Here is a 26,386-nt window from a genome sequence, read left to right as displayed (position 1 = left end):
CACAAAGCAGTAAGCAACACCTGAGACCACTTGGGGGGACTCAAGGTCTGTCTGTCTGGACTCTCAGAAAAATAGGAAGGGAACCAAAGTATTTTGAATAGCCGGACCAACGCTATAATTGCCTACAAGTAGTTGTTTCTCTCTTGACTTGTTCCTGAGGTATGGCATTTCTCCTGGGAGCAAACTGCTGACCTTGCCATTCTCAGTTGCCTGAAGAGCTAATTTGCCCCCACACCAGCCAGTGCATCAGCCCGTCTCTCACCTGGTGCTGGAACTAGTGTGGAAACTTTCCATATTGACAACAGAGCCAGAAAGGGCTCTCTTCATCTTTTTTACCCTCTCCTATGATAGACTAATGCAGGATTTCTCTCTAAGACATAAGGATTTATAGCTGTTTACCTTACCCGTTCACTGCTTTAAACTACGGGATGTAGACTCCTGATTAATGCTGCTAACTACTGAACAACAGCCGTGGTGCTCTGTTTGGAGGGCTGGAAGTCACCAGTGGGATCTCTTGGAGTAAAATTCCCTTTTAAAAAGTCTATAATTGCCTGTGCAGCAAATAATCCAATAACATTTCCATAACTAAACCTTAGAAGTGAACTTGTAAATGAGATGTACACTTTCATTTTAAAAGTGGGAATTTGAGAACCTGGGTAAGATTTTTTTTAAATTTATTTTTGAAGTAATCACCTTAAATGTTTTCATTTCCACACCTCACAAACGGTTACAACTTTTTAAAAAATAAATTAGCTTTACTTTTTTTCTTATCAGCTTTGCAATTCTACATGAAACCTGCATTTTCAAAACACTATTTCTGGTAGTTGGAAAATTGAGACAGTAGGAAATTATGACAGTAGATGAAGGTGATAGCTGTTTTTCTTAAGACTTTCTACAGTCACAGCTGCAATGGCCTGGAGTAAGGTGAGAGGCCATTGCTCTTCTGCAGTTGCACCATCTGATTAGGAGTGTATGCATGACACTAGGTAGTGTTGATGACACTGACCAGGCCCTTTTCAACGTCCCTGTTCCCGGTAAACCCAAATATGCACCTGCATATCAAGATTATTATACATCAGTTGTAGACAATTCTGACTGCATCCACAATGTACAGGAAAGGTATCAGAAAAAGTACTGATATTTGTTAGAAATACGTATAGGTGCACATTAATACAGTTTTAGGACAGGTCTGATAAAACAGACTGATTTTCTTAACTGAAACAGCTGAATGGAACTGGTTGTACTGTCTTTGGAGTCACCAGCCTGCTGCTTTTAAAGGAAATGGTGCTGGAATCAGTGTCCAGGGAGAGGCTGACTTGTGAAGAGGCCAAATCGTTGCAAACCATTTTGGGACTGGTAGGGAAAGGCTCCCCTTGATAGCCCGGAGAGGGGTACCTGGAAGGTCACGTTTAAGAAAAGAAATGTTTGAAAGTTGGCAGTAACACTGAAATCTGCAAACTGCAGATCATCAGTATATTTTCATGTGGAGAACACTGAGACATTAAATTGAAGCTGTTAATTGCAGTTGTTATTAATTACTGTGGGTGTAGAAGGGATTACAGGAAGGAATAAGATTGATTTGCAGTCTGAAAGCGTGTGTCCAGAGCATCCTTTGGTGTTATGCTCCCTCTCAAGCTGAAGAGCAAGAGACTAATTCTTCAAACAAGCATGGTGTGAATAACTTCACAGTTCCAGTGAAAGGGTTTGGTCGTATGCGTCATCCCCTACGTTTGGGGAATTATTGGGCATGATTATAAACTCACGGAGAAAAACTTGTGGGTGTGTGTGAGAGACACCAAAAAGCCTTGTCCTGAGATTTGTTTTCAGTCCTTTATCATATTAGCTCAGAATTAGAAGGCTTTGAATTTGCCCCAGATGATTAAGATGTAACTGATTTCGGGGACCTTGTTTGATCCTTTGGCTTCTGTGCAGAGGAACACGAGTACGAATACACTTGCCAAAGCACTTAGTTTAAAAAGAAAACCAAATAACGCTGTCGGAAGGGTTTTTTTTACCCAGCTAAAAGGCCGTGTTCTTTCGTTAGTCTCGCTGCACTCCTCGAGCAGCACAGGCTATTTGCAGATGAAAAAAAGGAAAATACCAAAAAAAAAAAAAAAAAAGTATTTCCTTTCATCGGCTTTCATTTGCACCTTTTCAGCCTTACTGCACTTTTCCCACTCGTGTTTCAGGAGCGGCCCGCTCTCACGTCTCTGTGCCGCCACCGCGTCCCTCTTTACCCTCTCAAATAAATAACTCTGGGGAACCTTTCCGTGCCTCCCACCCTTTCTCCCTTGTTACCGGACTCCTCCTAATACTCTTCCTCCCCCCCCTTTTTTTTCTCCTTCTTCGGGTGGGGGAGACGGCTGGGCTGGAGCTGAAGGCGAAGGCAAATCTCCCGCCCGCCGACGGCGCGGGCAAGGGGAGCCCCCCCCGTGCCTCCCGCGCTCTGGCTTTCCTCTCCCTGAAGCACTGTGTACACAAAGGGCTCGCTTCTGCCTTTCAATTAGGTAACCGAGATTTATTTACTTTTGCTCTTTCTCCCGTCCCTACACGTATTTAGTGTTTGTAGCTCCTGTCAGCTTTGGGATTTGGCGGTTTTTTTCCCCTCTCCCCGAAGAAGTTATTTATTTGTGTTTCTCCGGAGGCAGTTTTAAATCAAATGTCCGTGCCGGGGAGGACTCCGTCCAGCCTGACTCCTAAAATCAGCGGACGGCTCTCCGCCGCTCCGGCCGCAGCGTGCGGGTGGCGGAGCGGCTTTTAATGAGCTGTCGGGGCAGATGAGGGCTCCGGCCCAGCGCCTGACCCCCGCCTCGGCAGGGCCGGGGGCTCCCCGCTGCTCGGGGGGGTGCCTGAGGAGCCCCAGCCGGGTGGGCGGCCACGCCGAGCCCGGCCGCAGTACATCCCCTCAGGAAAAAAACCAAAAAAAACCAACAACAAAAAACAAAACCGAAAAAACAAACCAACAACAAAACCCAAACCAACCAAAAACCAAAGCAACAACAAAAAAAACCCAACCAAAACCAAACACTAAACCCACCAGGGTATCGTTGGGGAAGGAGGATTTCCCCCTGTTTAAGGGGCTGAGGCGGACTGGGGTGACCCGAGGCGGCCGGGACAGTGCTTGGCACCGGCGGGTCCTGCGGGGCTTTCCCGGAGAGCCTTATATGGCGGGGGGGGATTGGGGGGGAATAAGGGGGTCCGCCCCGGGCACGGCTGCGAGGCGCCGAGCCCAAGCCGTGGGGGAGCGTGTGGGAGTGGGAGCTGCTGCGTGTTACACGCGGTTGTGTGTCATTCTAGGTGACAGACGGAGCGGCTACCGGAGGGGACGGGGGATCTCTGAGGAGAGCCCATCCCGCCAGAAGGGAGAGTAATGGCATTCCCCCGGCCACGGAAGGTAAATCTGATTTGGCCTCTAGAGGTTGGGGGGGCTTTTTTTGTTGGTGTTGGTGTGAGGTTTGTGTTTTGGTTTGCGTTTTTCGTGTGGTTCGTTTTGGGATTTTTTTAGGGTTTGGCGGGGGAGGGGGGGGGCGGTATTTTGTTTTGTTTTTTTTTTTCTTCTCTCTCTTTTTCCCTCCTCTCGGCGTTTCCCGAGTGGCACGGGCCTGCCGGGGGCGAGGCGGCTTTGACACCGCGGGGTAGTGGGTGTTGGGGGTGCCCCCGGCAGCTCTCTGTTCTGTCCCGTCCCCTCCCCCGTCCGTCCGTCCCCCGGGAGGCGGACACGGCCGGCTTCCGCGCCGGCGGGGGAAAGAGCGCGGAGAAGTGAAGCGCCCCGTCCGGCAGACGCTGCCCGCTCTGCCCGGCGGCCCCTCCGCCTCCCGCTTCGGCCCAGCCCCGGCGGGAGGGAGGGCTGCCCGGCCAGGCCCTTGCTTTGCCGCCCGTCGCTCTACCGGTACCGGTACCCCTGGGCCGCGGCGATGCCACGGGAGGAGGCGAATCTCCTCCGCCGAGGCTCCTTGCCTTTCTTCCGTGTAGAAGTGGAGGGGCTGGGGGGAGGTGGGAGCAAAGCCAAGGGTTTGCCTATTTTGCATTAAAACGGGGAAAAAAAAAGAAAAATGGTCTGGAGCGGCCACCTGCTCTTTCCCGCGGCTCCCCCGCGCCCTGCCCGGAGCAGAGCCCGGCCCCGGGAGCGCCGCGGCCCCGAGCGGGGCATGCGGGACCTTTTCTTGTCCGTGAAGGGTAAAACGGGAGCTGCCGGTCAGAAGATCAGAAAAAGAGGCATTAGAAGAAACCGGCGCCCGGGCACCGCACCGCGTAAAAAGCGTGCTCTCCAAAGACGCTTTCGGTGGAGCCGCAGTAAAGGTTTTATCGGTGATTGAGAAGCGGCTCGCACCCGCAGGTTGGGCATTAATGACCGCTTCCACTCGGGCAGGCATCACACTGCCTGGCTTGTGGGCGAGACCTACCGGGCAAAGGGCGCTGAGCGGTAATAACAAGTATTTACTGAAGGAGTTAGTGCCAAATGAATGCCGGGATTGAGGCTTCGATTTGCCGGAGAAACTTTTTAGTAAGTCTGAAAGCAGGCCAATAACTTTTACAGAGGAAAGAAAATATTTGAAGTCAGTAACTTCTCTAGTAGCTGAAAATTAACTTCTGACAACAAACGGGATTTTCCCTCCTCGCCGAATCAAAGAAACTTCTATACTTAAATTTCACCCTGAAAGATCTACTATTTGAAAAATAACAGCCCCCCGCAGGGCAATTTCTCAGCTTTAGAAGAACCTTCTAACCCAAACCAAACGGAGGTGTTGCCTGTGGCAGACGCGTACGCTCAGCGCCGTTGAGAGCAGAGCATCCCCAGTATTTTTGCTAGGATTTTCGCGTATGCAGGGAGCACAGAAATGTTACTCTCCCCCGCAGCTCCTGAAGCTCTTCCTACAAGATTTTCTTTTTGATCTGCTTGTTGTCAGACGAAGTAATTAGTAAAAGGAATTACCCGCTCCGGCGCTGTGCCTTCAGGTAGCAGAGGCATTACAGCTGTAAACTGACCGTCTCCGGCTCATCTTCCTCCTCCATCAGCACCGGACCTTTCAGGGTTTTTAAAAATTTGACTTTAGGTCGGTGTTAGTCAGTTGTGAAGGGGTGGGTTATGTGGCCATCTCGGCCCATTTAAAATTAAGAGACCGGGTCCAGTGACTTGGCCAGAGGCTGAGAGGAGGCAGCGCTGCCGGCAGCCCCCCCGCTCTGCCTTCCCACCGCCTCCCGGCCCGCCCCAATGGCAGCGCTGGGATTCACTGGGGAGCACTGCTGGGAAAATTAGATGAGGCGTCAATAAGCGCGGCTTCCACAGTCTTTGGGAAGGCTCCCTTCTTCTGTCATGGAAAATCTACCAGGCGAATTTCCCCAGTGGGCCCCTATATATTAATTAATGCTCCCATAATATTAATTTTACTTAAAAAAAAAAAAAAAAGAGAAGAAAGTGAAGGCACTTGTGACTAACAGACCTTTGAATTTTTACCTTTTCTCGGACATGGTTCTAAACTCTTAATTTTATCCGTGCAAACGAAAGCAGTAAAGATTGAAGTCCGGATTCATAGAGATACATAAATGAACACGCAGCTGCAGTGTGGGTGTGTGCGCATATATATAAGCAGTTTTGTCACTTGTTCGGAGCGCTTTCCTTGAAAAAGAAAAGTGGCTGAAGAAACGGTTATACCTTCAACAGATTAAAATCCGTCTGTGTTTTTAAACGTTCAGATCCTTTCGTCAGGATTATGGCTTTATCCCAAATGATAAAATATAGGGATTTTGCCTGTCGCAGGAAAAAAACCCAAACAAACCAACCCCCAAACCATTTTCTCCACCTTCCCACCTCCAAAACAACAACAAAACCCCGGAGCATCCGAGCATATTTGGTTTTTATTTTGCTTTCGTTATTCAACGCTGAGACTTAACAAACGATTACAGGTCAGAAAACACATTTGAAAACAGTAGGGTCACGTTACGACAAAGGTCTGGCCAGCATTAATCTAGTGTTTGGAAAACAGTTGACGGTTGCGAGGGGTTGTTGTTGTTCCCCCCCCGTTTCTTTAAAAATAAATCCCTTCAAAAAGAAATCACAAACCCTATCTCTAGGTAGAGTCCCCTCTCCCTTTCCACTTGCAACCAGTACGAAGGGGTAAATTGAAAGATCATTTAATTATTTTCATTCTAATCGCTTTAATCCCCCTTATACTAGGAGCAAATGATGATAATGGGATCCACATGGAAAAGACCCCTGGGCGGGGGGGGTAGGGCAGGGGGATCCTCCGGGCCCTGCGCCCTGGCAGGTGGAGCCCGACGGGGCGGAGCTGGGCTGGGGGCTTTAATATAAAAAAAGCACTGGGGTAAGGTTCCCTAATCTGTGGGTATCTTATTTTTTCTTTTATTATTTTATTTTTGCTCCAAGCGACGCGGCTGCAAAGTGGCCCTGTTGTCACCGTGTGGTGACAGGGGACCTTCCCGAAACGGGGGAGGAAAAAACCAAAACGCCGCTCTCTTCCCCCGCCCCCGCCATCCCCCGCCTCCTCGGAGCCTGAGCAAGGACAAGGTGATTAATTTTCTCGGGTCGCCCTCGCAATCCCCGAGGGTCGCTTCGCTCTGCCGCGATCCGCGGCCGGCGACCGCGCAAATCCCTCCGGCTGCGGGGGCTCCGCTGGAGCCGGGCAGGAGGAGGAGGAGGAGGAGGAGGAAGGGCAGCTCAGCTCAGCTCAGCTCAGCTCAGCTCAGCTCAGCTCATCGGCGGGATTAGCTATAACCACCGCGGAACAATAGTCCCGCCGGCGGCTGCAGGAATAGAGCCAACCGCGAGATCAGCAGGCGCTCGGTTTTCTTTGGGTGGTTGCAGATCTGTACAAATACGGGACCTGCCGGGTTTTATAAACATCTTTCGGGACGCAGTCAATCAATCATACTGGCAAGCAAGCAAACCAGGAGCCTAGGATATATACAAGGCATAAATATATACATATAAACCCTGTCAACTTTGTAGTATTTACACCCCTTTTTTCCTTTCTTCCTTTTTTCCTTTTTTCTATAAGCCTTTCTAAAAGAAACTGTATCTAGAAAGATCCCAACAAATTCAGGATAATCACAGTGAAAAAGTACGAGGTATTGTTAGGAAGTTGAGTTACATTGTATGTTTTAATACCAGCAAGGGAAATGTTAGAAAAGAGAATGAAAAAAGTGTCTAAGCAAGTTGAAGACTTAAAAAAATTCCCATTATGCTCACAGCCAGGGACACAATTTCAAGAATACATGGCTGAAAAACATGAAACTTGGTCATTTTAAAATACAGTGCAATAGATATACCTGGAAAATACATCAGTTTACCAGATTTTCTAGTCAGCAAATTATTCTTTATGTTACAGTCATTTCTAGTCTTACTTTAATTTGAAACATATTTGTATCCAGGGATAGGTCCTTGCCAATGCACTGTATTTTTTTTTTTTTTAATTATCTATTGATAATAAGAGCTCTGCACAGCATGGAGTTTGTGCCCTCTCTTTCTGACACTGAGTCTTCTGCTTGCAGAAGGATGTGTGTGACCAAGGAATCCATGGCAAGAAGAGCCCAACAGACATGAAGCATCCCAGTAATGCAGAGAGTATAGTTACATACCAAGGTAGGAGAAAATCAAGTTTCAGGACATAAAAGAGAAGGGCAGATTCTGAGCTGGTGTAAATTAGGAGTTTCACTGAAACGGAGAAGTGGCTGGTGCCACAGAAATGGTGGGTTGCTGTTCTTACATTGCCATGATGTGAAACTGTAGCCCCTTCTTCTGGAGAGTGAGCATCAAGGAAAGCCCTGGGCTGCCTTGGCTCGGTGGGGGAATGATGCTCAGAGAGCAGAAGCTGTGCTTTGGCAGAGAGTATCAAGGGGAGCTTTTCCCACCTGGTGAAAGCTGCCAAAGCAGCTTGTAAAACTGGGGGCCAGAATGTTGGTTTTGCTCAGGAGAGACCTTGCGACTGCATTGCCTCTATGGAGCCATTGTCAAGCATATTTTTCTTTTGTTGCCATTACTGCATTTGTTGTGCAAGTTTTCCTATCAAGAACAAACTTGATATTAAACTCACTTTCACTCCATGGTTGTCATCTGTTAAAACAAATCATATAAGGAGCCCGAGCCAAATACTACTTATGTCAGGAGAGGGGTTTTTTGGTGCTGCCCTTCCAAGCTGGCTGGGTCTAACAGACATAAATAGTATGGAAAGTTGGTTTCATTGGCTTCTCAGAAACTTGTTTAAAGATGTGTATCATCAGCAGAATAGGGATTGGGTTATTCATCTGCTTACACCTAGGACACTTCCCCCCCCCCCCCCCCCCCCCCCAACTTAAGGACTTGTGTTTAAAATGGATTGGATCACTTGCTTGCTTAAAGGACATTTTCATTTTTATATAGCAATTTATACTTGTCACCATGTAAGTGAGAGCTTCATCAGTCAAAGCTTTATTCTTGTGAACCTAATGTATTATGGAGTCCTTTCACAGAAACTTGTCTTGATCTGTAGTAGACAAGACGGACACAATGAGGGATACAAGTATTAATTGACAATTTCCAGTTAAAATAGTGCATGAAATAAATAACAATAATTAAAATAGTAGGTGAAGATTCGGTAAATATTTAATAACTTTGATGCAAGTGATATTTTTGTAAGCACGGTGACACCAATTCCATGTTCTAACCTTCTGGGGTGGTAATTGTAAGGCGACTCTCTTCTGCTCTCAGATACCAGTGGATCAGTTTGGGCTTACATGAAGTTCACAATCTTTATTCACAAAAATTCTTGGCAACCACAGGAATGGTATTTTAATGTTATGGAAAAACTGTGAAAGTTCACATATTTTTTTTACCCTCAAAGATTCACAGTCTTTCTCCCCGCCCCTCTAAGAATGATATAAACAAGCTTTTTTGGAAATGAAGAAAGTGAAAAAGGAGGAAAGGGGGAGAGAAGTATACAATACACATACCTGACAGTATAAAACCCCACCTAACCAACCAACTTGGCTTTCCTCAGCCTTTGAACATACCTTCTAAACTTTGTGATATGGCAAGTGACAAACCTCTTCCTGGGAGACTTTACTTCTAAAGACAATGTTACTGATTCACCAAAGACTGTTTGTGAGAAGTGCCAGCCAGAGCAGACAGATTACTATTCATCAGCCAATGAACACACAAATTCTCCTTTGCTAGATTATGTGGTACACCTGTACCATGAGAACTGGCTACAAAGAGAGTGAAACCAAAAGGGCACTTAAATCACCGCTTGAGAAAATCAGATTATCGTTTACTAAAACTGAGACACCTTTTCTTTTAGACCAATATTCTGCTATGCCTGTACAGGTGGGACTCTGATATTTATTTTACAGATCTCCTATGCATCAACGGGCATTGAATTTTACTATTTCTCTTTTCTCTGAGGTTAAATAATTTTTGACTAAAGCATTACTTGTATTAAGTATTACTTGCACTGCTTGTAGTGCAAGTAGCTACTTGCAGCCTCCAGAGAAGTCAACCTGCTTTTGTTTCTTTTCTTTATTGGGAATAGGTTATCCAAAACCATTTGAGAATACTGCTATGTCACAACTGGCAACATAGTGACATTTATCAGCTTAAACAGTGTGCTGAGACCATGGGTCGTCAGAAGGTGAGGCATTAAAGATACTTCTAAGCTTCTGCTCTTCCAAACCATAATGACATCCTGACTCTACTCCCATGAGTTACCATTTGCTTTTGACAGTGGTGGGGCCAGAATTTTACTAGGGTGTATCTTGTTAGGTGTGTTGTAAGGGTAACGCAGATTAAGCCTCTTCAAGTGTTATCTCATATTCTATGTAAAATTCTGCTTAGTTCAGGTATGTAGTGAGCAACTTCTAAAATAGACTAAGGATTGTTAAGCAGCATTCATGGAATTAATCCGAGGACAATTTTTGAATTATGAGATTGAAGTTATTGACATAAAGCTGCACGATTGGCAACATGGGCTTCCTTTTCTCTTTCTTTGGTATAATAGAACAACTGTCTGTTCTTAAAAAGTATCAACACTCAACTGAGAGTACATCGCAACTACTAATTTCTTTTGTTTCTGTTATTTAACCGGTGTTAAGAAAAATTAGAGAGAACACTTCATATTTTAAAAATAACAAGATGACACACAGTGCATTTATGAATTTGGGGGGAAGAGAAGAGTGGGCTGCAAAGGCAGACTCTGCTCAGCCTCACTGCGGACAGCTGTGGAGAGGAGCACGCTGGGACAGGGCAGGCAGGCTGTTATGTTACCGCAGGAAAGAGGGAGGGTGAGGTATGAATACCGCTGGGACCGTGTAGCCTCTTACAGAAACCACTAATCTCACCTCTTCAAAACTTCTGTCTCCATCTGCATTAAAACCAAGAAAATTTTAGTTTTAATGAAACCTTTAGTGAAAAGTCTTATCAAAGGAAATGTCTTCCTTTGGCTTTCCTCCCCTTTTACTAATTTGTGTCTGTAGACCCAGACCATAAATCTTGACCTATGTTTAACAATTTAACTTAATATTACTAAATATTACCCATTTAAAAGAATTCTCGATACATTTCAAGGTCTTTATGATTTTAAATAAAACCTACGTTATATAGGAAGTCAGCACAATGTCTATCTCTGTACTATTTAAATCTTCAAATTAGGCCTTTAAGTGCTGTGATTTTCAGTATATGTTATGCAGCACAATGTATATTGTGAAGACTTAATACCAAGAAAAGGAAATAATATATTAATACATTTATTTTTAAAAAGCTGAAAAAAAGTTTTAACAAAAGCTGATTACTAATCATGTCACTTCTGTATTTTATTACATATCTAAACCTTATATATAGGGAAAAATGATTCAAGCATTTTTTTATCATATTTTTACTATGATAGATGAACGTTGTGTATCTACTGTAACTTTTGCTGTTATGCCAGGGAGAAAAAAAAACCCAACAAAACTAGCTTTTGCTAGTACAAATCAGAAATGGTACTGTCAGACTTTAGACAGCATGGAACAGTAACAAATACATTTATTGATATAAATTCCTAAGAGGAATATAGAAATAAGAAGTTACATTTAAGGTGAAAAAATACAGGATCTTGATTGTCCCTAAGAAGCACACTGAGAGGTGCACTTCTCTAGCACTTCTAAAGTAGTTCTGTAATTTCCTTGCTTATTTTGTCATGCAGATGATTAATGCTGCAGAAGGCAACTAAGCTTAAGAAGTTCTCCAGTTATAAAAGTGTATTTCAATTCACTTGCGTTACATGTAATTATGACAATTAGTCTGCATTCTGGACGTGAAGACAGGGAAACAGCTGTTGTGAAAATACTTTTTTTAACACGTAAGAAATAGCGAAGATGAAAGTCACGCAAAGAATACCTGCGGCATCAGGCCCCATAGAGTATGTCCTGCCCGGTGTAGCAGAGCTGTATTAAGTCTTTTTCACCATCTACATCTCTGTGAAGCCTCACGGGATTTTTGGCCTGCCGAGTTAGTGGATAGAACTGATGTTTAAAGGGGTCCACAGAAGTGAACGGAAGGTCAGTTTGTTGATACAGGGTTACGTGACTGCAGAAAGACTTGTGCAGCACAGGCAGACATGTGTTTTCTTGGAAGGGGAAGGCTGCTTCTGAAATTAAAGTCTCCTTTTCAGTTTTTGTGTATTTCATGTGTAAGGAGAACAGAATGCTCAAGCTGTATCCCAACAGAATAAGTTTCCACAAGGAAAGCAAAAAAGACAAATCTTAAATAATTTTCAATATCTACCTTACAGTTCAAAAGAACGGCTCGTTTTCTTACGTTATGGTTACATATGAAAAGTATTGCGAACTTGTTAGGTTTTGGCTGTTAGCATACGTGTGCACACAGATGTATCTGCCTCGAGTCCAGGCGAGCATTCCTTGCCACTCGGCAGCCTATTCGCGTGCGTAGGGCTCAGATCCTCCTAACGGAATACAGCCAAAAATGAGACAGGTTGCATAGATGGTCTTTCTCCAGAAAAACTTACCTGAACAAGCTTTGATTTTTTTTTTTTTTTTTTCCTTCTAATGAATTTGTCTGCATGGATTATAGGATTTTCCATAAGGTTAATAATAAAGGCTATGCCTGCTCTGAAAACTTAAGTTTATACTGGTGTCCACTGTCAAAATCAGACTATTGAAATAATGAATGAGGTTCACTTCCTCAGAATGTGTAAATGTCCCAACTTGGAGTTAAACTTTCAACAGCTGAAAGACAATACCATTGACATGTACCTGGCACTAGTTACTCAGGTTTATTTTTTCCTGGAAAGCTGTTTTGGGCGACAGAGTGGCGTCCGGGTTTCCCAGGTTGTTGTGCTGACAAACTGCAGTGGTGGTAAAGGCAGGGAGTCTGACAAAATCTCATTAATCATTTTAAATTAAATCCAACATTCCTCTCCAACACTGCCAAGAAGAAAGCTAACTTTTACAAATGAATACGCTCTCTGAAAAGAACTGGTATCCTGACCGTGTTGCTTTCACATAAATATGCTTGATTTCTGTCATGTACACATACTCAATAAGTAGTAATTTTAAGCTTAAAAAACTATTTTTGATTTGTTGGATTGCTAGAAATCTGAAAAGTGCTTTTTCTTGTTTTCTGTATTAGGTGCTATGAGTAGAGCCTCTTCATTCTTTCAATGAATTGTAGTTTTTTGCCTTTTTAATCATAAAGCAAATACAGAAAGTTCCTTTTTTCATGCAAGTAAATTTCACATAGGGAATGGAAGTATTCTGTGTAACTATTTTCTAATCCATCTCTTCTCTAAGCTTGTTTGTATGAATAAGAAAGGAAAACTGCAAATCTACTAACATAGTCAGCAAAAGCACTATAGTGATGAAGGAGCAATGTGATCTCTTTAAAGCTTTTTACATACATGTTCATTTCTGTAACTAATCCTAGCTATGTGGTTATGATTTAATTACACACATCATATGGTAAGTATTAACTTTTAACATCTGATAAATAATATTAGAAGATCACATAAAATTTTATCTTACTAAAATCACTGTTATATGTAGATTATAAAAGTTTGTATATTATTTCTCTTTAAGGCAAAATGAAACCATAATACGCCTATGGGAGACACAGGAAATCCTTTAAGTCTGTCCTTTGTCTGTTTTAATAGCGCTTTGGAGATTAGAGTGGTGGATTTTACAATGGCAGAGAACAAGTCATCAGCCTTAATGTTTATTAGTTTTGATACTTATATGAAATATGTGAAAAGAAAAAAAAATCTCAATCCAATATATGGCAAGTAAATCTGACTTTTCTAAATACTTCATATTGTTATTTTGACATTTTAACGTGATCAAGTAGGTATACCTCAATTTTGCTTAAGTACTTAAAATAATTTAATACTTGCTTTCTAAAAACAGAACTATAAAAAATATCAGATTGCACAATGACAACCTTACAGAGAACAAAACTACTACCCCTTCAAAAAAGAGCTATTCCTGTTAATAAATTTGTTTATGTAAAGAACATTAATAAACTGCAGTATACTGAAGAGGAAATAGCAACATTTATTTGCTCAGCTAGACAGTTCATTTTCCTAAACCTGTATTTTGAAACTGTTTATAATTTTTCTTTTTCCAGTGTGGGGGGTGGGAGGGAAAGGTTGAGGAGAACAAATTGAATTTTTTTTTCCTGAATGTGAATTTCTTGCCCACTTCAAAATTGACAAACCTGTCTCTAACTTACAATTGTTTGGGCTTTTGTATGTTGAAGCAGCTTTGATTTATTTTAAAAAGCCAAAGCTATATAAATCTGTTGTTTAGAGTATGAATGGAAAGTGTTCAAGACAGAAACAGAGTTTTGAGAAAATGTAGAGTATCAGACACTGTCTAAACCACATGAATACGTAATATATGCTGTATTCTTTGAATAAATGCAATGAGAGCCTCAGAAACGAATGCAGGCAAAAATGAGCTGTGTTATGTGACACTTTACATAGACACAGGTACACTCACTTCCCCTACATGAACAAAACCCAGTTGTCCTTCTGTCACATTTGTGTACACTAAAGTTAGCAAAATTTCAGAAATGGCCATTCAGAACACAACTTCAGTGTCACTCAGGACCAGAATAACTAGCGTTTGCAGGGGGATGGGCTGCGGGCTCACTTCTTCCATCAGTGCTGCGTGCAGTTAGCGTGAAGGCAACATCGCATGGCCAAAGTTCAAAGGACATGCAGTGGTGGAATCACAATAGCGTGGGAATCACTTTGCAATTATGTGTATGATTATGCTCATGTGATTAGGCTTGGGATCCTCTAAGTCTTCTGAAGTGCTTGATCAAGTAGCTATTTCCACATCACATCATTTAGTGACACCTGGATCAATGAAGTATCTATCACTATTTTCTTTTAAAATATATGTGGAGACACCAATAGTGCATTGAAGATGACACTGCCCAACACTTAGTTTTTACAGGGCTTTTGGAGGATGACAAAGAGAATTCAAGCTTTATTTTTCTCACTTTCTAAGAAAGAGTATTGTTACACCTGTGTAAGATTTTTTTCTTTTAAGACTGAAAATTGCCTAACTTCATGAAAAGTCTAGATTCTTAAAATGCAAAAAAATTACCTCTCCACCACTCTGGAGCAAGACTCAAACTTCAAAAGAAAAAAGGACAGAAGAAATGTCTATTGTCATTTTTTTGCTTCTTGGTTACCTCTAAGGGAATTCACACTCGGCATGTTGTGTTTGCTGTTTTCTGTTCCACTCTGAGTTAGTAATGTAACACACAGCATGAGTTGGGCGCTAACCATCTAACACTGTTCAAAATCCTATTGTGAAGATCAAATACTGTTATCTGTATGTGATTAGGGTTTTTTTTTCTTCTCCCCTGGACTTGTGTCTTACGGAAATTTTAACCTTATCATCCTGTTTCTAATTTATCTTCTTGGCTGTTACACTGGCCTTGAAGCTTTCTAAACCTTGTTAATACATGTACTCATCTATTCCAGAAAAAACACATTTTTGTCTGCCTGGAGGCTTTGTTTTCTATCTGTTTGAGGATGGAAACTGACAGTACCTGGAAATTAAGAGAAATGCAGATGAACAATTCGTATTTTTCTATCAGTGCAAAATCAAAACCGGTATCACTGATGTCAACATCAATACCGTTCAGAAGAGAATTAAGCCTCGTTCTGCACTTCTGCTTTGAGAAGAAAACATTTCCTGATTAGTTGTAGTTTCAAAATTCACTGATTTCTTCTTTTTAAGTGTATAACTTCTGAGGATTTTTCTGCAGTCTTCACGTAAGATCACTTTAAGGAGCACAGAGACACTTATCTTTTATTGTTGGTTTTACAGATTGTGTTAAAATCTTAAAAGTTTTCCAATTTGTTGTTATTTTTTTTTTTTTTTTACAGGACCAGATACCTGTGCCTTAAACAAAGCTCCCCAACGTACTGTACAGTCTTTATTTGTGTTTGAGATTAATTGACCACTGCAGAATGCATCCTTGGGCTTTCTGAAATATATGAAATGACACAGGGTGAAGTGATGAGAAGTTATCCTGAGAGAGGGGAGTGATATTGTAAAACCCGTCTGGAAGATAGCTGCAATACTGCTGGCTCCTGGCTTTGGCTGTGTATGCTACACAAATACAAACTGCATTTACACTTGATTAAAGGTAATGTAATAAAAAAAATCCCCAACTTTTTCTGGGTGTATGTTTGCATGTGGACCAGCGCTGTAAACAAAACGTACTAAACACTTGAAACAGCAGCAGTAGCTACATTTTTTTCTCTCTGTCATTTATGTAGCCCTTATGTGGACTGTCATTGTCATCGCTCTTCTCAAATCTAAGACAAATGTAACACCCCCTATGTGCCAAATGGAAAGCAGCAGCGTGGGCAAAGTGCGTGCCCATGAGAAGTATGACCTGCGTTCAATTCCTGGCTCTGCCACAGGCTTCCTACATAAAAAAAACAGATTAATCTGTAAAACAGAACTAAGAATATTTTCCGACCTCACCTCATGGTGGGGTAGGGAAAAAGAATAAACCTACTTGTTACCATGATGAATCCAGATGCTAGTGATAGCTGAATATTATGTAAACAAACATAATCAGGAACAGCTCTGATTTCAACTACGTGTTATGTCAACTGAAGAAAAGCACTGCTCTATGAGTTATCTGAACAAAAACCAGGCAAATCCTCATTCAATTCCTGCACGTGTACGGTAGTTGCACTGCTAATATTCTACACACTTTAGAAGATGTAAGACACAATCTGACCGAAACCATTTTTGAAGTATTATTTTCAGAAATCTAGAACTATTTAAAATCTAGCTACATGACAGATTTAGAAAGAGTAATTCAGTATTTGAGTCTGAAATGGCTCTCCAATCCTGCACAGTCACTACTCTAATCTTGCACAGTCAGTTTTTAACAGCTTTAGCAATGAGTCATCTGGTATGTGTTTGCCTAGGCGCTTCCATCATTGACACTCCTAGACTGAGGGAAGCAGCTGAAAGCAGCAACATGTTAGCTGCCCCTACCACTTTCCCTGTTGAGATTTTTTCCTTGCGTACTGTGCTGAATAGATGATTGTAGTTGTCCTATGTCCTGAATAGGTAGTGTCTGTAATACAGGTTAGGTCTCTCTATGTAAACTGTACGATTTCCCTAGGCTATCCCTGTATGACATCAGGGTTTATCTAAAATAGAGGTTGTAATCTTTAAAATTGAGTGAATAGCAGATTGGCAATATGCTAATTCAAGTTAGTCAATTTAGTATTAAATATCAGTTTAGATATTTTACAAGTGTTCTGGCATGTCTGAGAGTAAACGTAGTATGCAGACCAATATTTCTCTAACTTACGTATCTGAGGTAGTCAGCATTGTAAAAAAATGCAAAAGAAAGAAGTACAACACTATTATAAGAGATAAAAGGAGAAATTTTAGTTAAAATATTTTACAATAAAATAATTATGATTATAAATCTCTTTAGTTAAATATATACACATTACATGGTATTCTAAAAAGAACGAACTTATTAAAGTTTCAAGCAGATCTAATGCACAAATTCACCACTTTGTCAGCTTAGACTGTAATGTCAGTTTAACATTCGTAAATGGCTGTGTCAGACTAATGGCATTGTTTTGTGCAAAGCTAAAAAAACTATGAAAAACAAATCTCCAAATCCTCCCGTTCCCATGGTAAATAGATAGAAAAGGTAGTTTACACATACACACACTTACACACACAAACTTCGATTGCATACAGAGGTTAGAATGACCAGCACTAAAATAACCCCCATCTCTACAAAATAATTAATTTCTTGAATTGATGTAGTTTTTGAAAATTACAAATTTTAAGTGCTAACAAATTGTGCTTTTAGGCAGCCACATGGCCAATAAGGTAGATGTTGTCATAAAGGTGCCCTACAAAATCTTCACTAATATTCTGTGCAGCTCGTCGTGTATTTCGGATGAATTCCCTCTTTGACATTTTGTTCTTCACATGAGGGCTTGTTAGATCAATGGAAAGTAGAATTAAAGAGTAACACAGCACATAAACTGCATCTAGACAAGAGAGAATAAAAAAAAAAATTAAAAAGGAAATTGTGATCATTAAAAATACTGTACCCTATCCAAGAACTTTACAGTCTTCATCACCTGGGCTTATAATTACATATATACACACATATATAACAACTTAAAAAGGGTATCCCAGTGAAATAAAATTTAATATAGCAATTTCCAAAGTAATAATGTCAGCACATTGCCAGATGAGGATTTACAAATCTCTTAATATTTTTACATTATCCAAAAGTCACTAAGGGCTTTATGCACATTCATTTAAACAGATTCTTGAAGTTTTTGTATACTAAGGCCAACATCCTGCTAAAGCTTATCTTTAAATATGTAAGGAGTCCCACTGCTGAAAACTGGCTCGCCCCAACCAATTAGAAGTGCTTGTTAACTTGAGTGAGGCCCCGAATTTCCTCTCATTTCTGTGGGACTATCCACAAGGTAAAATGTTAAGTGTATGTCTTTGCAAGAGGAAACTTAAAGATAGTACAGAGCTTAAGCACAGACAAAAGTGAAGGAAAGATAACATGAAAATAAAATGCATTTATCAGCTAGGTCTAAGAAAACAATCTGTATGTTATTTTTGGATTTTTTTCAACCTGAGAGGGAGGATGCCTGTATGCTGAACCCTCCCAAGCCAAGTTTGTACTTTCAGAAATACTTGTTTAGGTGCTGATTTTAAAACTGTCATAAACAGTAGCATCATCCAGAAATATAAATACTGATTCATTGAATCAAAGCTCTTTTTCGCTTACCAGGGCTAAGGCCAAGCTCTCTCATCAAATCAGGGTTACAAGCACAGAATCTGTGAGAGAACTTTGTTATGAGAGTCTCAAGGTACTCCCCACGCTCCTCAGGAGCATGAATGTGTCTGAAGAACTCTCTCAGTGCATTTGGCAAGAACTGATTTCTGAAGTTGTGCAGTGTCACAAGGTCATCCAAAACATCTCGCCTGGTAGAATAAAATCCCACATAATTAGAGAAATTTCTTTTAACTGTTTAAATATGAAAATGTAGGTTTTAAAAATAAAAATGAAGCTTTAGAATAGTTTATGAGCTTTGTTTTTGCTGAAAGACAAAGAAAAGTATCACTAACAGCACAAAGATAATATAAACACATATTCTTCAGACACAATAGTAGCTAAATATTACAAAAATATACATTAATCAGAATTCTAAGTTTCTTTACATGCAAATGCAATCATAGTCTACATAAAGGCTTTGCTTCCTTTAAACTGTCTGATAAAGCCATTAAAAAAGACAGTAAAGGGAATAGATTCATGTGTGTCACACATTTTGGTGCCTAAGTAGAAGCTGTTACAGGAGTATCTTAAAACCAGGCTTAAGTTAGATAAAATCTGCTCCTTTAAAGTCTAAGTCCATCAGGGTGTGATGCTCTCAAGCATTTTCCACTGAACACAGAAACATCTAAAGGATTCAGACTAGCCTACACGAACAGCTGTGCAAAAGACATCTGAAGGAAATTCGGACGCAAATTTGAAATGAACCAAAGAATATTCTCATATGTTTATTCATTCTATTAAACGTTTCAGTACTAAGAGGGGAGTTTCAACATTTAGAAACCTATTTTTTATTTTTAGTGCCTGATTACACACTCCGTTTACGAAGGGAAGAAGAATGGCAGTAGAGGTTGCTAATACTAACTTGCAATCTCATCTGTTAAGTGGTTTTGTATTTTTTCTATTGCCAAAAAAATTGATAATCTGACGTTTTACAGCACAGCACTGTCAGTGGTGATAACACTACAGAATGACTCCTTTTATTCCTTTAGTGGTACAGGTTGGGGAGGATGAGAAGCAGGAGATGGCTCCTGCTAGAAGCGCTGCTGTCCCTCTGCTCTTCCTACTTAGGTCCAGTTATTATTCTCCTCCTCTTTTAACTTCCCTTGAACGTGTTGGTGCTCCTTTTTCCCAATACTGCACTACGCCAACCTAAAGGTATCCTGAAGGGCAACAGAAAGCCTTGTGGAGGTAGAAGAGCATGCTACAGCAGGGATAGTGTTCCCTACTGCAGCTTATGCTGTGTCCAAGAGCATGCTCTATTGCATCTTAGGGGGTGGGTGTGACCTCCACTCCAGACATATCAGACAACCAAATAATGGTTAGATGATTCAACATTAGTTTAAAAGCTATCACTTGGTAAAGTGGTAACTGCTTTTTCTGATTAACACCCATACTAGATAGGAAAAAAAGAAACCTCAAGTCAAAAAAAAGCAGCAAAATATCTATAAAATCTGAATGTCATACAGCACAAATGCAGTTTAAATGCTCACTATAACTTCAAAACAATTTATGCCCAGAACTGCAAAAATGCAGAAAAAGCACAGGATATGAGATTTACTAGTTATAGGTGGTATTTTCAGGGGTTCTTATAAAGTGTTACAGTCACATAAATACTTGAACTGAATAACTGTTCAGATTTAGCAGCAGCATTACTTAGTTGCATTTTCTTGCATTTTTACATCTTTAAAATTACATCAATACAAGCAAAAATACTGTTGAATGGTGCTGTACATTTAAAATGAATAGGAAATGTCTCAAGAGAAATTCAAATTACCTTTCATCAAGATAGATTCTCAGCTTCTTCCAGTTTAGTGTTCTTGTGCAAAAGATAAACTTAGCTATTTCTTTCGGTGAATCGTCTAGTATGCCCTTGGACATAAAGTAGTTGACTCCCTAAGATAAAATACATGTATGTATAAATATGTTTAATCTTCCTAATGTGTTTAGGAACAAGTATGGTACTTAGCAATGTAGGAACATAATCCTACTAATTAGTTGGTTTGTTTTTCAGAATGATTCCTCTTCCTCTAAATCACATTTCAACATGCACAATACACTCTAAAATTATAAATCAAATGCAAAGGAACAATTTACTGTTATGGTTGAGATTTTACATATACTCACAGTAGGAAATTTAAAATTATGAACCCCATAATAAGCATGATGGTTCTTCAATAATTTCTTCATAGTGTAGACTAGTATTTTGGTTTTCATACTTTTGTAATTGTGTTTAAAATGCTGTGGGGACCATAACTTTTAATTTCATAACTTTTGTAAATAAGAAAATCTTAGCCATAATGTGTTTAGTCTTTAGTATCTTTCATTAAAACATTAATGTTCTCACATGTATACGATGCATCACATTCAAATAGATGCATTAAATGCATTTGTTTAAATGTGTAATAATGCAAATAAACACAAGCACGCTGATTTCAAAGCATAGGTAAATATCAACATATATAAATATGCATACACATAAATAAGAACACTGTGCCTAACATAAAAAAAAAGTTTAAAAAGATAGAACAATTGTATTTATTTTATATTCTATTATGATTTCCAGAATTTTCCACACTTTGCCAAGCACACATTTTGTATAGAATACACATGCCAAATTTAATTTAAAAATATTTCAGTGATATTCTGGATTCTTTCTGTTCATCGAAATATCCCAAAGCATAAAACTATTTTCCTTATGATCTCAGAAATCAAAACCAACCTAATGGGTTTAAAAAATGTTCACATTTTTCAACAACAAAAATCTAAACCTGAGAATAACTAACCAACTAGTTTCAATTCAATTTGGCAGGGGCTGAGAGTGGTTCTGAGCATTTGTTACAGAGAAGTCTTAAAATACTTAAGTACAGTATCTCTTGACTATACCATAATGTTGAAATAATGTTAAATGTGTAGGACAGTGCATTTCTGCGTAGGATAATGTACCAAGGCCATAATCTAAATCACCTTTAAAATACTTCTGAAATCTTTTTTCATAAATCTTCTGATATCAGACTTCACAATATTTTGCAAGTCTCCCCTTTCAGTTTACATTACATCTATAAAGATGTAGGGGTAACCTGTCACTCAGTGTGTAAACTAACTTCCCAGTACTTTTCAATTTTGCTTAAAAAAGAAATAAAGGACTGAGTGCAGGTTTGGAAAGTTGTTTTATGAAGTGGGTTAGTAAAGCAAAGTCTCAGTTATATCAAGCAAAAAAGAAATTAGAATATATGCTTAAGATATCGATAACAGAATTGAAAAGCCAACAAACACCTGTAATATTATCTAGCTGTTTTTACCAGGCCGTAATTTTTGCTTATATAGTTATAGAAAATAGCAGTTAATCATCATACTTTTTTTTTTAAGAATGTTTTATAAAATAAATAAAAATATAAAGGTTTTATACAGGTAAGAGAAAAAAAAAATATTCCTAGCAATTTTAGGCCCCGATTTTAAGAAGAATCTTTATTTAGGACCGTAATGAAACATGTATTGCACTATAAGCTTGCATTTAAGTCCAAATGAGATCATATTTAAGTTTGTCCATAATATGAGTGGACAACATAAGGTTAAGTACTTTCTCGAATTAGAGCTAAATAGGAAACTAAAAATGGGAGATCAAAACATCAACTGCATATTAATTCTCCAAGTATTTTGGCAATTTATACAAGACTAGCGCAGAACATCTCCTTTACATCTATCCTGACCTAATGAGACTTACGCATTTGCTTCAGTAATAAGTTATTTGCTCAAGGTAATACAAACTGAAGCCTGACGAAGAAGTCTCAGTAGTATTTCTGCTGCAATTATTTAACAAACACTTCTGCAACGTATCCAGAAAATGACCTGGCACATCACAGATGAGGCAGGATGAAAATAACACCTCCTTTAAGACAGACAAACGATTGGTTTCTCCGTGACAGTAAATGCCATGAGTAATTTCTTTCATGCACTAGATTTCAACTCAAGGTAGGTTCTTCACCTGATAGGCTACAAAGTCTTTGCAAAGCATTTTTATTCCCTGTCTCTAATTTCCACTCTCCCCCCGCCAGCACACATCATGCTTGACAATATCTTTCTCTGTGAATGCAGTCTCATTATTCCTTTTCCTCATCTTCTTCACAAATAAACAGCGTATAAATAAAATATACTTCGGCACATGCCATCATTTTTAGTTGCTTTTTATTTCTTCCTAAGCAACCGCAAATACTTTGCAACAATAGAAACCTGATTTCTCTTTAAAGTTCTTAAATTTTGGCTCAAAGCAAATGAAATTTATTTACAAGATTTATGGCATGTCATCAAATCTGCTTTTTGTAACGTTGTAAACACTGCCTTGAATTCCTCTCAGAACCCATACTTCAAATAAAGGACTTTTGGTAGCTAAAATGGTTGCTTGTGGCAGGTATACTAGCTGAAGGAAGTAGTTCTATAAACTATTAAAATCTATGCTAAGATTATTTATCAGTCATCTGGTGATTCTCTTAGGAAACATTTGACTGAAGGCAGGTAGGCAGACCTGCTCCAGTATCTACCAGGTTGGAAGAGGTCTTTTTAACACTTGGGAAACACTGCAGGATGAGCATACGCGATATGTTCTTCTTATTCTGATTTAGTGGAAGAGTAGTCAGGTGAACAGTACAACAGCCAAGATTTCCAGTAGCACTGTGTCTGCCTAACTTACATGAGGAGCCTGCTTGTCACTATAATGTTCTTAGCATTAGAGAATTAGGAAAGGTGCCTTAAGGATACCTTGCCTCTGTGGCAAGAATGTTACCACTGAATTTCAGACAGCTCAGGATAAAATCTCAGTGTATGAAAGTGTTGATTTAAATTATATATGCAATAACCATCATAACTATAGACTAATTGTAACAACAAAAGCCATTTGTTGTATTTCAGTATGTTATTTTCCACGGTTGTTCCTTTCTTTCCAGTCACTCGATGCTTGTTTTACCAACCTATTCTATTACAGCACTGACACTCCTTGCTTGCTTTCTACCTGTTTCCAAGAGTCTTTCTATTCATTTATATCCACACAGGATATCTAAAAGTTTTCTTTTTCAGTACTGGTTTCATTTCTGCATTGATTTTCTTCTCTGCCAAGAGTACTTTCAGAACATTTCAGTACAGCAATCAACATTAAAACTTTTGTAGTTACCTTTACCATCTCTGTTTAGATATGCATACAAAACAAACCAGACATATTCTAAGTTAACGGCATAGAAATCTTGAAATCAGTATTTTTCTACACATATACATGATTTCTCTTTTTAATATTTAAATGGAGTTGTTTGCAAAGTCAGAGTTGGGAGACAATGAAGCTTTTTACCTAATGTGCATTTAAAAGTAGTGCAGGAAAATATATGACAAATACATTTGTCAATAAAGACAAATTTCACTTTATATTTGAAATTTCAGATTTCACATAAATGGTTGTATACATGCTCTATTTGTTTAGCTTAAATAGTTTTAAAATGTGACTAAGGAAATCACTAGTAGCATGTTAACATTAATATTTTTAGGTGATTTATAATTCTGTGAGTTATATGCTTTTACATTTTGGTAGGATTACATAAGTATCTATGTAAAATACTGATTTCCTTCTAGTCTGTACTGTATTAAAAGAAGACAATTTTGATCACCAACCAAATTAAAATGTTCTTAAATAAAAGCTGAGGAAATATAGGAATTCAAGTTTAAATACTAGCTTAATTATTTAGATAAATTCTTCGGGGGTAGTGACTGTCATTTTATACTGTATATACAGTATCTGGCATAGTAGGGCCTCAATCTCTAATTGGGGCTTCTAGGTAACACTAACATTATTAGTAAATAATAATTAGACATGTATGGTGTTATTATTCCCATTTTTCTACGGAAATGCAGTATCTTAATATATTTCATGGTGAATCTTCTGGAACAAAATGCACAGTACTGATGTTATATTTTCTAATATAAATTTTTTTCCTAAGTTATGAATCAAGTAATTTGGTGACAAATGTGAACACAATATAGACAAACAGTGTCTCTTTCTTTGTATGACTTTAAAATACAGTCTCAGTGATACACACTTATGATGGCAGAAATCACAAGTAGAACGTAGAAATATTTTTCATGTTACACAGAATCTATAACTAATATTTACAAGATTAAAGTTCTCTGACTTAACGTAGAGTTTTCAAAAGGTTTCCGGTGTCTGGTCCATTCTAACTTTTTAGATAAATCACACAAAAGAATTTCTTCCCTCTACGACTTACACATACTTTTAATATTCTTAGGACAGATAAATCAATTCATCTCAAAATTGGCTTGCTTAGTAGATCACTATGAAATTGTGTAAGTTTTCAAAAACTTTGGTTAGAAATATACAGCACAGTAAATATTTAATCATCTACAGACTATCTATAATTAAAGTCAGGTAACGTAGCTTTACGCAAGTGGCTAACAATTAATTTATAATCAAGAAAAGGTCAGAAAACTGACCTCCCTGGCAAAAACTAAGGGAAGTAGGTAGTGAATGAGACAATCAGAAGAGTGGAAAGCGAGGCTTAGTATAAGCACTGTCTTACTGTACTTTATTGTTATTATGCTACGTAAAGGAAATCCCAATCTCATTAAAGTCTGAGAGTTTCGATACAGTCCAGATTCCAATAGATACATAAAAATAAATGCTATTGAACAGAATGAGTTAGAATCATTATCATTAAGAATGAAACAAAAATTAGATCTTCTTTCCTGATCAAAGGATTCTCTTTTCCACCTTCAGTTCCAATTTTAACTACATAGCATAGCTCCATGTAATAAACTTGACAAAATACTTTGTAGGGAGTTAGGAACAATATACAAAACAGTGGGAAATAACTTTTGGTTGCTTACAAATTCTGAGTCATAAGCGTATGAGATATGAAATGAGCACTGCATGAGAAACATTTCACATACACCATACACTCTTTAGAAAAAAATATAGCAGAGACCATGTAGGCAGATTAAACAACATAATATTCATATTCAAGTGTTAATACTAACACTAAACCATCCCCTCTCCCCAAAGAAACAAAACCCAAGTTCCAAAATCTTGGCTACAATGGTGCTGCCATATGAAAAAAAAAACACCAAAAAACCACCACCAACAAAAAAAACCACCACCAAAAAAAGGAAAAAGGGAGAAACCAAACATGCACTGGAGGGTTTTTTTTCAGATTATGTGTAACGTGATTAGGCACATCCTTCCAGCAGAATGTGAGCACCTGCTATGAATTATGCAAGCTCATGCACACAATCAGTACATTAAATTACAGCAGGTATCACAACACCATGCACACAACAATGGCTAACCAGAGAATCCTACCACAAAGTGTGTAGATGCTCTTCCCTACCCCGTGAGCCACCGCTAGCTCTGGAGCTGTTGCTGTGGAGCCTGGTTACCCATTTTCATGACATGGGCGGTGTCCTTTGGAGAATCTTGCTCCTGTGGCTGTAAGTATTCCTATTTTTATAGTAATTTGATCAGGTCTGTTATCAAATGTAAAGCAGAGTTTGGCAGGAAATTCGGAGACGCAATTTGTAATAGTGGAATGTCATATCATATATTCCAGTCACAGTGTCCTTATAATAATAATTCTGCCAATATCACAGTCGTAAACAATAAAAGCAAGAGTATTTGTGAATTCTCCTGAAACTCAGGCCCTGAATGATTCCTGCCAGGCTACGGTGCTCCACAGGGAGAGAGGAACAGAAGCCCTTAGGAGATATCCTGAGGTTCTTGTCTCTCACTAGGCCTGAAACGGACTGTTTGTACTACAATTGTACAATACAACCATAATGAACCCAGAAGAAGTAAGTGTGTCATAATAAATTTAATACCTAATTCAGGTATACTATAAGGTAGCTCTAATTTGCAGATCTTAATTTCCTTTAAAAAGAATGAATTTTTTATTCAGTGCCTTTTGTGAAGGCTCCACATGCTTTAAACCTACCAAGATTACTTTAAATTAGGTTGGAATATAACAGCATATTATAAACTAAGAT

The 26,386-nt window shown here is 39.3% G+C and overlaps 1 protein-coding gene and 1 long non-coding RNA gene across 6 annotated transcripts in view; one reads left to right on the top strand and one right to left on the bottom strand.

Moving 5' to 3' along the window:
- Nucleotides 1–3,266: 3,266 nt before the first annotated feature.
- LOC115352714 lies at nucleotides 3,267–15,678 on the top strand. The gene is made up of 3 exons (XR_003927244.2): nucleotides 3,267–3,394; nucleotides 7,510–7,600; nucleotides 15,387–15,678. It is a non-coding gene; the product is annotated as an uncharacterized LOC115352714 (long non-coding RNA).
- A 1,220-nt stretch (nucleotides 15,679–16,898) lies between these two features.
- The window catches only part of FBXO8 (F-box protein 8), an 18,712-nt gene continuing 9,224 nt past the window's right edge, over nucleotides 16,899–26,386 (bottom strand). For all 5 annotated transcript variants that reach the window (XM_030040474.1, XM_030040733.2, XM_030040301.2 and 2 more), the window contains exons 4-6: nucleotides 20,130–20,248; nucleotides 18,308–18,504; nucleotides 16,899–17,543 (exon numbers count right to left, since the gene is read on the bottom strand). In XM_030040474.1, the coding sequence (XP_029896334.1) occupies nucleotides 17,356–17,543; nucleotides 18,308–18,504; nucleotides 20,130–20,248 (504 nt within the window). In that variant the 3' untranslated portion in view covers nucleotides 16,899–17,355. The remainder of the gene's footprint in view (nucleotides 17,544–18,307; nucleotides 18,505–20,129; nucleotides 20,249–26,386) is intronic.

The sequence above is a fragment of the Aquila chrysaetos genome, chromosome 1 (genome assembly GCF_900496995.4).
Source record: "Aquila chrysaetos chrysaetos chromosome 1, bAquChr1.4, whole genome shotgun sequence".
NCBI classification, from domain to species: Eukaryota; Metazoa; Chordata; class Aves; order Accipitriformes; family Accipitridae; genus Aquila; species Aquila chrysaetos.
The sequence above is the reverse complement of the archived record's forward strand: the minus strand, read 5'-3'. Positions and strand labels throughout refer to the sequence as shown.